The 18072-nt window shown below is 39.4% G+C and overlaps 1 protein-coding gene across 4 annotated transcripts in view; it reads right to left on the bottom strand.

Annotated features, from left to right (window-relative positions):
• PALD1 (phosphatase domain containing paladin 1) overlaps positions 1–18072 on the bottom strand; it is a 315649-nt gene that overhangs the window by 137663 nt on the left and 159914 nt on the right. For 3 of the 4 annotated variants that reach the window (XM_040362326.1, XM_040362325.1, XM_040362328.1), the window contains 3 exons: positions 13103–13199; positions 3134–3238; positions 777–806 (listed from right to left, as the gene is read on the bottom strand). In XM_040362326.1, the coding sequence (XP_040218260.1) occupies positions 777–806; positions 3134–3238; positions 13103–13199 (232 nt within the window). The remainder of the gene's footprint in view (positions 1–776; positions 807–3133; positions 3239–13102; positions 13200–18072) is intronic. The other variant, XM_040362327.1, reaches the window with a different exon arrangement.

The following is an 18072-nucleotide window of genomic DNA, read 5'->3' as shown; positions in this document are numbered from 1 at the left end:
TTAGATGTTGAATTTTAAAAGCAGCTGCAAACCTGCCGATTTCACAAGTTTGCTAATGTGACAGAACAGCACTGCTTTTATAATTCAACATGTAAACAGTCCGATGGATTTCCAAATCCTGTATGTCACCTTATATGCTCCATTTCCTGTTAAAAATAACTGTGAAATGCGAAACTACGGTGGGTGTAACAAGATGTCCGCTTACCCCCTTCTCGGTGTATCGTTACTATGGAAGAGTGTGGGGTGTAGCAAGATAGTGGCAACGGAACGTCACTTCCATTACCAATCTGACATGTCGCCATATCTGACTGAACACCGGCACTGGGGAGCTACAGTTCATTGAGGGAACCATGAATGCCAACATGTACTGTGACATACTGAAGGCGAGCATGATCCCTTCCCTTCGGAGACTGGGCCGCAGGGCATTATTCCAACATGATAATCACCCCAAACACACCTCCAAGATGACCACTGCCTTGCTAAAGAAGCTTAGGCTAAAGGTGATGGATTGCCCAAGTATGTCTCCAAACCTAAACCCTATTATGCATCTGTAGGGCATCCTCAAATGAAAGGTGGAGGAGCACAAAAGTCTCTAAAATCAACCAGCTTTGCGATTTCGTCATTGAGGAGTGGAAGAGTCTCCAGTGGCAACCTGTGAAGCTCTGGTGAACTCCATTCCGAAGAGGGCAACGGCAGTGATGGAAAATAATGGTGGCCACACAAAATATTGACACTTTGGGCTCAATTTGGACATTTTCACTTAGGGGTGTACTCACTTTTGTTGCCAGCGGTTCAGATATTAACGGCTGTATGTTGTGTTATTTTGAGGGAGACAGCAAATTTACACTGTTATTACAAGCTGTACACTCAATACTTTATATTGTAGCAAAGTGTAATTTCTTCAGTGTTGTCACATGAAAAGATATAACAAATTATATAAATCATAAAGTGAGGGGTCTACTCACTTGTGTGAGATACTGTGTGCGCGTATTAATGAATTATATATATATATATATATATATATATATATATATATATATATATATATATATATAAAAATAATAAGGTACAGCGCTAAATACCGATAGCATTCATAAAAGTCCATAGCTGAAATTCAAAAAAGTCCATATCAGTAAAAACCACAAGGAATGTCAAGAGATGTGTTGATGTTATAGTGCAGCTAAATTATGTGAGAAAACCACTATCGGCACCTTATTACACTGCCTCTTTCCATCCACTCCAGACCCTCATTACAAAAAGGTCAGATATGCAATGGGCAGCAATCAAGTGGACTCTCCAGTGTCAGTGTTTCCTCTCCAGATAACATAAATGTCTCCAACAGGACTCACCCCATCTCATGAGGGGGACAAAAGATACACTCCTCAAAGTGCAGATATCTCAGTAGAATTTTTTGAATGATAAACAAGTTCAGTCACATGGTAGAAGTAAAAAAACTTGCTTGTAATTTAAGACCAGCGTTTCCAAACAAGATGGCCGCTGCATCCCGGCATACTGTGTTTTTTTTATTTAGCTGCACTATAACATCAATACATCCTCTGGACATCCCTTGTGGTTTTAACCGATGTGGACTTTTATGAATTTTAGCGATTAGTGTTTAGCACTTCACCTTTACCCTTTACGTATTTGTGCCGACATCCAACAATGTTGTGCAAGCAGCTTACATACACAAAGTATATATATATATATTATACACACACACACTGTATTTTTTTTTTTTTAAGATTCCTGGTACCGTACAATATAGTGTATTGGCCTAGGCTGGACCCACATGGATTATTTTCTCTATACTGTACATTTTTGAATGTTGATTCAATAGAGTTGATCTATATTTTGATACATCAACAGGACTGGCCATGTCTAAGATTTTATATACTTTCATATTTGTATGTGTCATCTGAATATTATATTTGTACTTAATGCATGTTTTTGTTTGCTATTAGTAATCAATAATCCTTTACATATATATGTCTATATCTTTATTACAAAAGGTAATCATTTCTACTGAGCATATTTGTATTTATTATATGTTTTTTTTTATACATCACATCTTGATGAAGGATAAATCCTTAGTTTTCTATCCATAGATTTATTTTCCCGTTTGTGTTTCTATTGCAGATTTTGCAACAGGAAGTGAAGGTAAACCTCTCTAAGGACAGTTGCACACGTGCATTATAATTTACTGATGTTTACTCAGGAACCCATTGACAGAAAGTTTGCGAGTAAAAAAAAAACTGTGTAAAGACCCGAGTAATGATGAGTAAAGGTGCATGCTTATAGACGAGTAAGCACCCAAGTAAATTACTCCACTCAAATGTAAAAATGTTTCATTGCTCTATACTCAACGCTGAACTACTGATCTTTACTCAGCTCTGTGTGTGGTTTCATAGAAAACAATGCATCTAATTTCAAATCAGTAAAAAATGTGATGTTTTTTCTCCCGTGTGCAAGAGGCTTAGCCAGATAGCAGTAAAAGCTCTAATCCTTTCCTACTATATCCGAAACTAGAAAGGACGTTTTTTAGCTTGACATACACTAAGTAATCTGTGCAAGGTAAGGCTGCACTATTATAACCATTCAATAGCGAACAATCAAATTATTACAAAAAAATATTTTGTGAGTGGTTGTCTTCAAATACAAAATAAAGAGTAAAATCTGTTTTATATGCACTTTATATGTGATACAATTTTGCTTTTTTTAGTTTATTATTCACAAATATAGGGAGGCACAACAGTTCTTTTATATATATTGATTGTCTTCAAACACTGCCACAAAATATGAAAAAACGTGAATGAAGTGAAGGCTACACAAGTAGTGTCCTTTTCTGCTATGCTACTGATATAATTTTAAAGTGCTGTATGTTTAATAGTACTGTACACTATTTTGTACAGGGTCTCTATGCACTCCAGTTTATTTTCAAAATTTCTTCTGCCAGGGAGAACTTTGCTCGAAAGGGATAAGAAAATAATCTAGCGCATGCTTGCCTGGGTTATACTTGCAAAATAGATTCAGAGTCTGCTCTGCTAATAGACACATTTTGAAAAAGAAACTGGAGTTACATTTTAAATTCAGTTTGAGACAACTTTATAAACCTTTACTTTAGAAAGAACAATACCTGAATTTGGTAGTCTTCACCAATGCCCTCCAGCTTTTTCTTGCATTCATGTATGGCTGATTTAATATCATGCATTTCAGAACATAAGGCAATAGCATGGTCTACCTATGGAAGAAACAGCAATGTCATACATTTTGATCAAAATTTACACAGTAAACATGCTCATAGTAACAAAAGGATCAAGTTTATGGAAAAAAACATTGGATTAGCATTTGCCTCCTACATCTTTAAAGAATTGAATATAATAAAAAAAAATTTGCTCTAGCTGAGTGTACAGAAGTACATTTAGGGAAATGCATTATCCCCTAATTCTCTATCCAAAAGGAAAGTAATACATGTTTCTTTTGTATATGTCTAACAAACCGCAAGATATATGGAAAAATGTTTGTAAATGTATATGCGATTGTATCAATTATGCTCCACAATTAAAGCCCAGCTCTATTAAAAAAATAAAAATGTGTTTTGTGCAGAGAAGATTGGAATATCATACAGGTTTTTATGGAGGTGTCTTTATATCTCAATGACAGGGTGTGACAATCATAGGAACAGGATATCTTTCTGATGTGGATACAGACACCAAGAAAAATATGTTTTTTTTTGTACTTTTTAAAAAAAAGTTTTCTTAAAGTCCATTCGGGAACAAAGAAATGTATAGAAATACTTTGACAATTGGGTTATACCGCCGTCCGCAGGAGGCTAAAAACCTGCATCCTTTAATGGACTTTCAAGAAAGGGATATGTAACAAATTGAAATATAAAATATATACTATATCACTATATATTTTATAACTTATGAGAGGTATATGATGGAGAACTAGGTCCCAAGAAGACTTAGATGGGATGTTCCCATATATGATGGATTGGTATATAAGGAATCTACGAAAGAATGAAGGTTGTTAAGTTCCTATTAAAAATGTACCAACGGGACAAAGAGGACTATAAGAACAATGAAGTCTTCAAATAGCAAACCAAGATACAAAAAATTGCCCGGCAACAGTTAATGCTATGCCTGAAAAGGAGGTTAAAATACAGAACACAATGAAACCAGAGGAACCAAGGGTGAGAACCTACAGGGATCATGGATTCAACTAAGGACCTCCAGCCCAGAGAGGAGGATAGAATAAAAATAAGAATGAAGTAATAAGAACACCAAGAAGGAATGGGGGCTATGGAAATGTAAACCGGAATGGAAGGAAACCAGTGGAGTGGTAGAAAACCTCACTGGGAGAAAATAAATAGACCGTACCATGGAGGGCAGTTAAGTATAATAGTCCTATCCCTACAGACAATTGGTATGAGTCTCTGAGACGAGAATATGTCAGAGATAGATCACTGGAGCCTTTTTATATGTAGAAGAGACCACCACCTATCACAAAAAGAGTATGGGAGAAGGGAAGGAATAAGAACAAGCCCCACAAGAGTAGAGGATGAAGGGCAGGGGCAAAGAAACAAAAGCTTACATGGACAATAAATGAGCAAGAAATCCACTTTTTAGACCCAATGCCAATATTGAAGAGAGGAAGTATGATAGAGACCTACTTTAACACTTCAGTTCTGGAAGATGTTACCCCCCTTAATGACTAGCGCATTTTTCGCGATACAGCACTGCGTCACTTTAACTGACAATTGCGTGGTCGTGCGACACTGTACCCAAACAAAATTGATGTCCTTTTTCCCCCCACAAATAGAGATTTCTTTTGGTGGTATTTGATCACCTCTGCTGTTTTTTGGCGCTATAAAGAAAAAAAGGCAGACAATTTTGAAGAAAAAGCATTGCTTTTTGCTATAATAAATATCCCCCAAAAATACATAAAAAAATCTCTTCCTCAGTTTAGGCAGATATGTAATTCTTCTACATATTTTTGGTAAAAAAAAAAAAATTGCAATAAAGCGTATATTGATTGGTTTGCGCAAAAGTTATAGCATCTACAAAATAGAGAATAGATTTATGGCATTTTTTTTTTTATTATTAGTAATGGCGGTGATCTAAGATTTTAATCGGGACTGCAACATTGCAACGGACAGATCGGACACTTGACACTATTTTGGGACCATTGACATTTATACAGCGATCAAAGCTTAAAATAGCCACTGATTACTGTATAAATGTCACTGGCATGGAAGGGGTAAAACACTAGGGGGGATCAAGGGGTTAAGTGTGTTCTAACTGTAGGGGAATGGGCTACCACTGACATGACAGAGAACAGAAGATCCCTGTCATGTCATTGGCAGAACATGGAAATGCCTTGTTTACTCTCCTCGCCGAGATCGTGGGCCGTCAGCGGACATCGAGTACGCGAGACCCACGGGCACTCTCCCGTGGCTGCGTACACGCACCCGCTATCAACCTTTTGCGGACTGGCGTACAGGTATGTCAGTTTGCGCAGGAGTGGCATTATATGGACGTATATCAGCGTGAGTCGGTTTTCAAGCGGTTATAGCTATTACTGATCGTAATAGCTATATGGCACAGGACAGCTGTCACCACATGGCTTTGTTGTTAAATCTAAACTGCCTCGAGGAAGCGTAAGATTTAAAAAGGAAATTTTTACAAAAAGGATATAAAAGTGGGTATATTCAAGATCAGAGAAAATATATAACTGTGATCAAATCCCAATAGCTTGTACATGTATTTGAATTATTAGGTGCTAAAGGGGTGTGACCACAAATTAACACTACAAATTCTGGATGGACCCTCTGCACACTGCAACACCCTTCACAGCAAACTATGCAATAAAAAACAGGGATATTGAGTTCACATCTATTGCAATACATGTTTAAGCTGACTAACTGCATCAAAGTAATTCCTCTTCTTGCCAGAAGGGGGAATACTTGGATGCAGTTGGTAATTTATATTCAAGCTCAGGTGCAGAAAGTGAAGATTATAGAAAAAAAAATTACTAACCCATGACAAAAAGGAAAATACAAAAATGCTGAAGGAAAAGTTGCAATGGCCCGAATACTAGAACACAATGTACAATATAGAACGTTTGAAAACATTGTAAAAAAAATACTCGCTCATCCTGAAGTCAGATAGACACCTAAGAAAGGTTCTACCAGACAAGCCACAATTTGTATATAAAAAGGCTCCAAATCTTAGCAAAAAACATTCTTTTTACTAAACAGTCACCAAAAAAAGATGAATTTTACGCTTTTTGATAAAAAGGGTTTTAACAAATCTGGGAGATGCTATGCATGTAAAAATACTTGGATAAAGCCAAAAAAAAAAAAAAAAAGATGACCAATCACATCCACCTCTACCGGAAAAATTTTGAAATAAAAGATCTAACATGTAATACTAAAATGAGTAGTATAAACCTTCCAATGTCATTACGGGTATCTATATGTAGGGGGAACCAAGAGAAAATTAAGTAAAAGAATCCATGACCATGTTTATAAAATATCAATTGGCTTTTGGATACAACAGGTGGATGAATGAGTTAAAGCGGGAGTTCACCCGAAAAACAATTTTTAACATTAGATTGAGGCTCATTTTGTTAAGCAGAATCGGGTGGTTTTTTTTTTAATTGAAGCAGTACTTACCGTTGTAGAGATAGATCTTCTCCGCCGCTTCCGGGTATGGTCTTCGGGACTGGGCGTTCCTATTTGATTGACAGGCTTCCGACGGTAGCATACATCAAGTCACGAGTAGCCGAAAGAAGCCGAACGTCGGTGCGGCTCTATACGGCGCCTGCGCACCGATGTTTGGCTACTTTCGGAAAATCGTGACGCGCTGTATGCGACCGTCGGAAGCCTGTCAATCAAATAGGAACGCCCAGTCCCGCAGCCCATACCCGGAAGCGGCGGAGAAGATGCATCTCTAAAACGGTAAAGTACTGCTTCGATTTAAAAAAAACCACCTGATTCTGCTTCCCAAAATGAGCATCAATCTAATGTTAAAAATTGAGTTTTTGGGTGAACCTCCACTTTAAGTACTATGACACCTAGAGGACAACATTGAATTCAAATGTAAACTGCTTTGTTAGTGATTACTTATAGAGAAAGGTGCATTTTCCTTCCTAGATTTTAAGCTCTAATGAGCAGGGCCCTCCGATTGCTTCTGTATTGTATTGTAATTGTACTGTCTGCCCTACTGTTGTAAACCGCTGCAACAAACTGTCAGCGCTTTATAAATCCTGTATAATAATAATAATTTAAATTTGTATCCATTAGGTGGCATAGGTCTTAGGGGAATATACCTTGTCATTTATTTTAGCAATATGCAGTTTTTAATTATTTCTTTCTTTTTAAAGGTATTAGAAGGGTTTTGATTAATAGTATTTTAATGTGGAATGAAGAATTTGAGGTCTTATGTTTATATCAGTGATCTAGAGGTTTCCATGGCAACTATAAACAGTCACTGTAATAAAGCTGTGTAAGTGCACCCAGCCTCGATCCCCTGAGGAAGTCCCATGACGTAGGGCGGAGCTGGGTGACAGGTTTGTGCTGAAACCAGAAGTGACGTGGGAGCCGTGGCCCTGCTGTTTTCCTGAAGCTTGTTTTATCAATTTTATGTAAGTGCAATTTTAATAAACTTAGACCAATACACGCTACACTATGAAGGGTCCCTATATATTGTAAGCATAATTGTAGAGCACACAAAAAAAAAAAAAGGTCTTAAAGGGGCCACACACCTGGCATCCTTATGCTGTATATACCACCATAAATGATGTTAAAAAGAAGAGCATTATTAGTGGCGTCATCAGAGTGGCATGTCTTAAATTAGTCTCCTGGGGGAAAGCGTATTTAGGCTGGATTATTTGTCGGTCCACAGTTGAAGGTAAGCTCATAGGAGAAATGGTGGTGGGAGTCACTGAGCACAGATTTATGAACAGATTACCAAGATGCACAGTTGTGCACATTTGGTGTACCAGGAGTTCTATTATACAACAAATCAAACACCAGGGATTGATTTATTTGTATCTATTTAGTTTATTATTTTTTTTAGCACAGAACACAATATACCGTATTTATCAGCGTATAACACGCACCGGCGTATAACACGCACTCCAATTTAAGAGGAAAATTTCATGAAAGAAAAAGTTATTTTCAAATAAACCACTTTGAAGCAAAATAATGGTCAGTGCCAATCAATGTAGCCCGATTAGTGTCCATCTACAGCCTCAATGCAGCCTGTTGCCAATCTGCAGCCTCAATGCAGCCTTTGTGCCCATCTGCAGCCCGATCTGCCCCCATCCAATGCAGCCTGATGCCTATCTGCAGCCTTACCATCTCTCATGCATAGCTCCCAACTGTCCCTGATTTCGAGGGACTGTCCCTGATTTGGAGCAATGTCCCTCTGTCCCTCATTCTCATTTGTCCCTCATTTTGGTCTGATCTAAAAATATGTATATAAAATGCACTTTTTATCCATCAAAAAGTGTTTTCCAGCGCTAAACCTTTCAGCTGATTTCTAAATTGCTGCGTTTGTAAATTCCAGAAGCCAATATAAAGGAATAGTAGTGGTAAAAAAAAGCACTTGTGGGTTTTATCAGTCTTGTTTTTTTGGTACAATTCTCCTTTAAGGGGCGTGGCCAGGGGTGTGTCCTATGCCTGCATACATTTTCTGATAGGTGTCCCTCATTCCCATCTCAAAAAGTTGGGAGGTATGCTCATTCAGTGCAGGAATTCAGGAGGGGGACGAGCGCCGCCAAAATCACCGAGCTGTCATCTTCTGTTTACAGTACTTGTCTCTCAGTCGGCAGTCACATACACAGTCACATACACAGTCACACCTCGGCCATCGCCATTGGACCAGCTATTGTGATTGACAGAACACTGTTCCAATGTCGGTGGCGGAAGCGGGACATGTGTGTGATGTCAGAGCTGAGTATACAGGACATGACGGCTCGTGATTCCTGCGCCGCTCGTCCCCCTCCTTCTCCGAGGTACGCCATTGCCTTATAACACGCACCCGTGATTTTTCCCCCTATTTTCAGGGAGAAAAAGTGCGTGTTATACGCCGATAAATACGGTAGATATTTTTTAAGAGGATATGGTATTTATAATACAAGACTAGTTTGATTTTTGTTATAGTAGGCGCAGCATTAATGGTTTATTGATTCTAAGAAAGGCATTGCGGTATGTACAAAAATCTTATTTTATCATCATTCATTGAGGGACACAAAATATAGTAATCTTTATACATTTGGCACATGGTTACATATAGTTACATAATTAGTCAGGTTGAAAAAAAGAAAAACAAGTAAATCAAGTACAACCATAAAAAAAAAAGAAGAAGAATCCACATCCAAAAGCAGTTCATAGTGGGCAATAGCCACTGAGAGATCCTATTAAACAGAGTATCAAAAAGGGATCGACCCCTGAAAGAAGGATAGCTAAAGCATCGTCAGTCAAATATAATTGTCATGAAACAGGATGAGGGCACAGAGGATCTACCTAGTGCTCTTAACCAGGACAGGTGATCGCCAATAAGGACAATCTGAAGAATGATTGGCCTCAGTTAGCAATGTGGAAAATCACAAATAATGAACAATGACCAACAAACTACCTTAACAGGGGAAAAAAACTTGGACCAGCAACTAAAATTGGTCAACAAGAAGGCATGATTACTAGAGTAAAGGACCAAATGTAGTATACCCAACCCTTGACTTAAGGAAATTAAAACTTGGATAGACGAGATATTTCCAAAAAACAAAAGATAAAGCAATCAAAATTTTGTAGGTTTAAGTAAAGTCTAGGTTCACACTAGTGCGATGCCAGACATCGCATGCGATTCGCACCGCATTGATGTGCAGATCACAGCGATGTCTGTGCGATGCAATTTCAGCCATACAAACTGCATGGCTGAAATTGCATTTGCACCAAAATGGTGCAGGACCCTTTTTTTGGCCCGCATTGAAATCGGATCACATGGGTGTTGCATTATGTGCACCTCAAAGCTCTAACACATATGCGTTATATGCGTGCATAGGCCAAATGGGGAGGGAGGGGCACACAGGGGGGCCTGGGCAGCAGAAAGAAGAGGAACAGGCACAAGTGGGGTGGCATATATTGGTAACGATCCCCTGTATTTTACACCTGTGATAGAAGAATGTCGACAAGAGGGAGGAGGAGGAGAAGCCTACTTTCAGCTGCTGCAGAAAAAAATACAGACCGGTTCCAATAATTTCCACCCCCGCTGCCTATCCTGTCCAGGCTCTGGGGGTCAGCAAGTAAGGATCGTGACTTACCTGTCACCTGCCTATGATTGACGGATTGCCCACTCCAGGATTAGGGTGTGCCAGGCTTACCTGGCACACCCCTTGCGCACGCCTATGCCTATGAGACGGACCTCCTATCACAGTTTGGATTGGCAAGGATGGGAAGTGTCATTATAACGGAGGATTTTAATTATCCAGACATAGACTGGGTGGAATGAACCGTGCATTCATCTAAAGCTCGCCATTTTCTAAATGTCTTGCAGGACAATTTCACGGGTCAGATGATAAATGTGCCAACAAGAAACAAAGCATTACTAGACCTACTGATTACCAACAATACAGACCTGATCACAGATGTGGAAATACGGAGCAATTTAGGAAACAGCGATCACAAGTCAATTTGTTTCAGTATAAATAACAAAAATAGGAAACATAAGGGGAATACAAAGACACTGAACTTCAAAAGAGCCAACTTCCCTAAACTACGATCCTTGCTAGAAGATATTAAATGTAAAAAAAATCTTAGGAACAAAGAACATGGAGGAAAAATGGGTGTGCTTTAAGAGCATATTAAATAATAGTATTAGCCAGTGCATCCCAATGGGAAATAAATTTAAAAGAGCTAATAAAAGTCCTGGGTGGCTTAACTCGAACGTAAAAATGCATATAAAATACCTACAAAAAATACAAGGATGATAAGTCATCATCATTTCAACTTTACAAAGTATGCAATAAGAAATGTAAGAGTGCAACCAGGGCGGCTAAATAGAACACAAAAGGCACATAGTGGAGGAGAGTAAAATAAATCCCAAGAAATTCTTTAAGTATATAAATGGTCAGAGAGGGAGGTCAGATCATATTGGCCACATAAAGAAAGAGGAAGGGAATCTGGTTCATGAGGGAAACGGGGGGCTTCAGTAACCAAAACTGCAAGGTTTATCCTCATGACACGTTACAGGAAGCACCCTCATGGCTAACAGAGGATAGAATTGGGAATAGACTTGAAAAACGTAACATTAATAAGTCACCGGGACCAGATGGCTTGCACACGAGGGTTGTTCTCGAACTCAATCAAGTAATTGCCAGACCATTGTTTCTAATTTTTACGAACAGTCTACTAGCCAAAGTAGCACCAACATTTAAAAAGGACCAAGATATATCCCTGGGAACTACAGACCAGTTAGCTTAACGTCAATAGTTTGTGCGCTCTTTAAGGGGATGATAAGGGACTATATACAAGATTTTAGTCATGAATAACGGTATCATTAGCAGAAATCAGCATGGATTCATGAAGAATTGTTCATGCCAAACCAATCTATTAACCTTCTATGATGAGTGAGCTGCCATCTAGATAAAGGAAGGCCTGTAGACGTGGTGTATATGGATTTTGCAAAGACATTTGATACAGTTCCCCATGAACGTTTACTGTACAAACTAAGGTCTATCAGCATGGACCAAAGGGTGAGTATGTGGATTGAAAACTGGCTACAGGGGTGAGTTCAGAGCGTAGTGATAAATGGGGGAATGGAATGGTGTGGAAAGTGGGGTCCCCCAGGGTTCTGTCCTGGGACCAATCCTATTTAATTCATTCATAAACGACTTGGAGGATGGAATAAACAGCTCAATCTCAGTATTTGCGGATGATACCAAGCTAAGCAGGGCAATAATTTCTCCGCAGGATGTGGAAACCTTGCAAGAAGATCTGAACAAATTAATGGGGTGGGCAGCTACATGGCAAATGAGGTTTAATGTAGAATAATTTAAAATTATGCATATGGGTGTCAAAAATATGAATGCAATCTACTCATTAGGGGGAAAACCTCTGGGGGAATCTAGGATGGAAAAGGACCTGGGGGTCATAGTAGATGACAGGCGGCTCAGCAATGGCATGTAATGCCAGGCTGCTGCAAGCAAAGCCAACATAATTTTGGCATGCATTAATAAGGGGATTAACTCCAGAGATGAAACAATAATTCTCCCACTCTACAAGACTCTGTCTGGCCGCACCTGGAGTATGCCATTTAGTTCTGGGCACCAGTCCTCAGGAAGGATGTGCTGGAAATGGAGAGAGTCCAGAGAAGGGCAGCAAAGTTAATTAAAGGGACTGGAGGACCTTAGTCACAGGAAAGATTATGAGCATTGAACTTATTCTCTCTGGAGAGGAGATGCTTGAGAGGGGATATGATTTCAATGAACAAATACCGTACTGGTGACCCCACAATAGGGACAAAACGTTTCCGCGAAAGGGAAATTAAATGACGTGCGGCCATTCACTAAGGTTAGAAAAGAAGCGGTTTAACGCTAAACTGTGTAGAGGGTTCTTTACTGTAAGAGCAATAAGAATGTGGAATTCTCTTCCACAAGCCGTGGTTTCAGCAGGGAGCATAGATCATATAAAAAAAAATATTAAATAAGCACCTAAGCGACCTTAACATGCAAGGATATATAATGTAATAATGACATAAAGCACACAAACAGTTTGGACTTGAAGGACTGTCTTTTTTTACCTTCACCAACTATGTAAGAACTGTACTTTGAGTGTACTAGTCTAGTATAGATAAACTTTTCATTAGTGTGGACACCACCATCTAGTGGCGGCAGACTGGTATTACAGGCATTGTGCTTTCCAAACCCTATGTGGTCTGACAGACAGGAAGCTGCGGCCCAGTAGGAGGGAAGCTGTGTTCCAGGAGCGGGACACCGCCTGATCGTTTAAAACCACAGAACTAGATAACTTGTGTGTGGGTAGTAGAGCTCCTCAACAGTGTAATATAAAATACATTAGCCATTAAAAACAGAACTTTACCTCTGCAACGATTTTCTCTCCATCGGGTACCAGACTGATGAAGTTCTGTATGACCTGAAAGCATTCCTTTGGTAAATCATTTGTGCTCTGGGTGGCACTGTAATAGAATTTATAGTGAAACAAGAATAATTAATCGGGTCAAATAGTTTGATTATAAGCATTTGGCAATCTGAATTTTTCTAAATCAATTTAAAACAATACATAGTATCACTTGATTTGCACTAGGTAGTTTCCTGAATCTGTGGCTCATGCATGCGTTAGCAAATGCGTGCGGACCAAACCCCTGTTTTAACGCATACTGTAGACAGGTTAATTGGTTTTCTGCAAGCTGGTCGGTAAGTAGGCTTGGTTTTCCCTGGGCATTCCCCAGGTTTTTGTTGTTATCTGCTTTAGCCTTCCAATGCTACTTACTGTTATGGCCAGCTATAGATGGGGGCAGTGGACACGTTTTTGCTTCACCTGTGGTGTTTATATTGGTCCATCAGTGCACCAACACCTGTGCCGCCATTGTGCTACATGCTGGGTGCTTGGTGTGCTCTTGTACCTTTAAGGAGGGGTGGCTTCCCTTCAGTTCACCTGCCCCTGTCTATCCATTTAAATTGCATGTGCCTCCACTGTGGGGACGCTCATTGTTTAGTGTTAGGACCACAGATTACAGGGTGCCTTGGCGCGGCTCTTTAGCTCACGCATGCGTTTGCAAATGAGTGCGGACCGAACCTCTGTTTTTAACGCATACTGTAGACAGGTTAATTGGTTTTCTGCAAGCTGGTCGGTAAGTAGGCTTGGTTTTTCCCTGGGCATTCCCCAGGTTTTTGTTGTTCGTTTCCTGAATCTGCTGGCACTCTATTTTAATAAGACCCTTTGTGTGCATGTATTCTTTGCATCTGCACCATTGGACAGGGACATGAATTACTTAGGAATACTTATGTTTAATACATTTGTATGTTTCTATTTTGCACAGATTTGCTGTGTAGGGAAATTGTTGAATTATTTTCTAAATGTCATTTAATATTTTTACATGTTTAAGAACCAAAAAAAAAAAAATGAATATATGCAACAGCTTTTAAAGACCCTAGAAAAAATCCTCAGTAAATATACAGGCAGACCAATTAATTGAGAAACAGTGCTTACTCTGAATTAATTAGAAGGAAGCCAAGTGACTTTTCCTGCCAAATTACACTCATATCAAATACTCTTAAGCTTCTAGAAGACTTATTACCATAGTAACATAGTAAGCAGCTCCTGTCCGCAAGCTTCACTGTGTAAATAAATCTGATTTACATTTTGTCAAATTCAGAAGGAATCTGAAAAATGTGTTGCATCTCTGATTAGCAGATGTAGCATATTTAGTATGAGAACATGCTGTGTGCTATAGCAATATTTCCTTGATGTTATACGTAGCATTTCCCATTGTTTGCAGGCATATACAGCGCCTTGAAAAGTATTCATACCCCTTGAAACTTTCCATATTTTGTCATGTTGCAACCATAAACGTAAATGTATTTTATTGGGATTTTATGTGATAGACGAACACAAAGTGGCACATAATTGTAAAGTGGAAGGAAAATTATACATGGTTTTCCAAATCTTCAAATAAATATGTGAAAAGTGTGCCGTGCATTTGTATTCAGCCCCCCTGAGTCAATACTATCAGCTTTGCACATCTAGAGATTGAAATTTTCACCCCATTGTTTTTTGCGAAATAGCTCAAGCTTTGTCAGATTGGATGGAGAGCATTTGTGAACAGCAATTTTCAAGTCTTGCCACAGATTCTCAATAGGATTTAGGTCTGGACTTTGACTGTGCCATTCTAACACATTAATATGTTTTCAGCTAAACCATTCTATTGTAGCGCTGACTGTATGTTTAGGATTGTTCTGCTGGAAGTTGAACCTGTACCACAATCTCAAGTCTTTTTCAGACTTTAGCAGGTTTTCTTCTAAGATTGCCCTGTATTTGGCTCCATCCATCTTCCCATCAACTCTGACCAGCTTCCCTGTCCCTGCTAGCATTTTATTTTTACGCCAAAAAAGTTATTTTTTTCTTCCATATTTGATGTGTCCCCCACATTAATTCTTGCAAACTGCACATGGGATTTCTTATGGCTTTCTTTGAACAACGGCTTTCTTCCTGCTACTCTTATATAAAGGCCAGATTTGTGTAGTGCGCGACTAAAGTTCTGTGGACAGATTCTCCCACTTGAGCTATGGATCTCTTCAGCTCTTCCAGAGTTACCATGGGCCTCTGGGATGCTTCTCTGATTAAAGGGGTTGTAAAGGTTAATGTTTTTTCACCTTAATGCATCCTATGCATTAAGGTGAAAAAACACCTGGCTGTCACAGGCCCCCCAGCCCCCCACTGTTTTACTTGCCTGAGCCAGCTCTTCTGCTCTGCGTGTCCCCCTGGCGTCCTCTTCTCCACGGAGTCTCGGCATGGATTGGATAGATTGATAGCAGCTCAGACATTGGCTCCCGCTGCTGTCAATCAAATCCAATGACGTGGCCGCTGGGGGGGTGGGGTTGAGTCAGCTATGGACGCCGACTGTATGACACAGGAGCGCACCCGCAAGGTAACCCCATCGGGAGAGAGCTTCCCAGGGGGTTAGCTATTGCGGGGAGGAGCCGCAAGAGCCGCCGTGGGACCCCAGAACAGCAGGATCAAGGTCACTCTGTGCAAAACAAACTGCACAGTGGAGGCAAGAATGACATGTTTGTTAAAAAATTATCCTTTACAACTCTTTTAATGGTCTCCTTGCCCGGCCTGTCAGTTTAGGTGCACAGCCATGTCTTGGCAGTTGTGCCATACTCTTTCCATGAGATGCTCAAAGATTGGGATATTTTTTTATAACCTAACCCTACTTTAAACTTCTACACAACTTTATCCCTGACCTGTCTGGTATGTTTCTTGGCCTTCGTGATGCCGTTTGTTCACTAAGGTTCTCTAGCAAACCTCTGAGGGCTTCACAGAATAGTTGTATTTATACTGAGATTAAATTACACACATGTGGACTGTATTACCAATTGGGTGACTTCTGAAGGCAATTGGTTCCACTATATTTTAGTTAGGGGTACAAGAGTGGGAGCTGACTACAAATGCACCCCACACTTCTCAGAAATTTGTAAAACCATTTATAATTTTCCTTCCACTTCACAATTATGTGCCACTTTGTGTTGGTCTATCACATAAAATACATTTACGTTTTTGGTTGTAACATGACAAAATGTGGAAAATTTCAAGGGGTGTGAATACTTTTTCAAGGCACTGTAAATTAATTTGTATATTCTATTTTAAGCGAATATTTTAGGAATATAGAATGGTTCCACAACACAGCTACACAAATGCTTCAGACCGATTAGCTTACTTAGATGCTAATATATATTTGTTCTCTACTCCAAAAGATATATAAAGGGGAAAAACGCAAAACAGAAACTTTGCTTGTTGGGGGATTATAATTCCTTGTTGGTGCACCTGTCAGTTTACACTAGTTCTGACAGATCCCCAGAAACATACAAGTGGCCTCAGCAGGAGATCCTTATTACTGTTTGCGTAGCATCCCCCCCCCCCCCCCCCCCACTTGTCAAACCCCTTCCCCATGGTGTTTTTAATCCCTAGATGCTGCATTTTTGGCACAGTTTCCAGTAAGTAGATTTTGTCTGGGGATGCTCTTACTGCATTTAAAACACATTTAAAAAGAACTGTATATGCGTTTTAATGCAAGCAGCCTCACAAAACGTGCCTCACACCTAAAGAGGCATAAAATACAAAAGACTCTTATGCTAATTCTAATGTCGTGAACCGATATAATCCACCTTCAGGTTAAGAGATAATGGGATCAACTCATTAAGCTATCCAGTTCCTATTGATAAATTTGCAATATAATATATATATATATTACACACACACACACACACACATTTACAAGCATCAGGCAGAGGTATGAAAACACACAGAAATGAAAATATATGTAATGCATTAGAGGTCTTTAAAAAAATAAAAATAAATGCACATTTTTTTGCAGGTAAAAAAAGTGTGCAATTATTAACTTTTTTCCAAGGAGCCTGCAGAGCATTAAACTCGCAATCAATAGATCATGGGTGTCATGTCCAGTTCCTGCAGACTCTCTGGATAGAGGTCTGCCTATACCTCCAATACGGGCAGGCAGTTACAGTACTTGAGAGCAGGAAGTTCAATGAACTAAGAGAGCTCACCAGCGCCCTCGTAGTTTATTGAGAATTCCAAGCGGTCAGCCACAATGACTGATGGTACTTGTAGAGTATTGTAGTGCAGTGAATGAATGACACATGCATTGTGCAGAGCGGTTTTTAAATTATGATGCTGCGTACACACAATCATTTTTCGGAATGGAAAAAAAACTTCGTTTTTCAGCATGTCCAAAAAACAAAGTTTTTCCAACTTCATCATTAAAAACGATGTTGCCCACACACCATCGTTTTTGAAAAATGATGAACAAAGCGCGGTGACGTACAACACGTACGACGGCTCTCAAAAGGGGAAGTTCTATTTGCCTTTGGGCTGCTTTTAGCAGAGTCCTTGTTAGTAAAAGACGATTCACGCTTTGTTGTCTGTTACAGCGTGATGAATGTGCTTACTCCATTATGAATGGTAGTTTTACCTGAACGAGCGCTCCCGTCTCATAACTTGCTTCTGGGCCTTAAAACAATGTTAAAAAATGCAGCATGTTCAAAAAAAAAAATTGTCGTTTTTCAGAAGCCGAAAAACGATGTGAAGCCCACACACGATCATTTTAAATGACGTTTTTAAAAACTTCGTTTTTTTCATGACGAAGAACGATCGTGTGTATGCGGCATTACAGCAGGGGGAGAAGGTGCAGATGCTGGAACATGTTATTAAACAGGTGGAACATCTAACATGTTCCAAAAGGTGAATTTTTCCTTTAAGCTTTGTGATTTGACCTCCTTCCAATAAATAATATAAATGATAACGTTATT

This window comes from Rana temporaria, chromosome 8 (assembly GCF_905171775.1).
Source record: "Rana temporaria chromosome 8, aRanTem1.1, whole genome shotgun sequence".
NCBI classification, from domain to species: Eukaryota; Metazoa; Chordata; class Amphibia; order Anura; family Ranidae; genus Rana; species Rana temporaria.
This window is presented reverse-complemented; position numbering and strand designations above follow the sequence as displayed.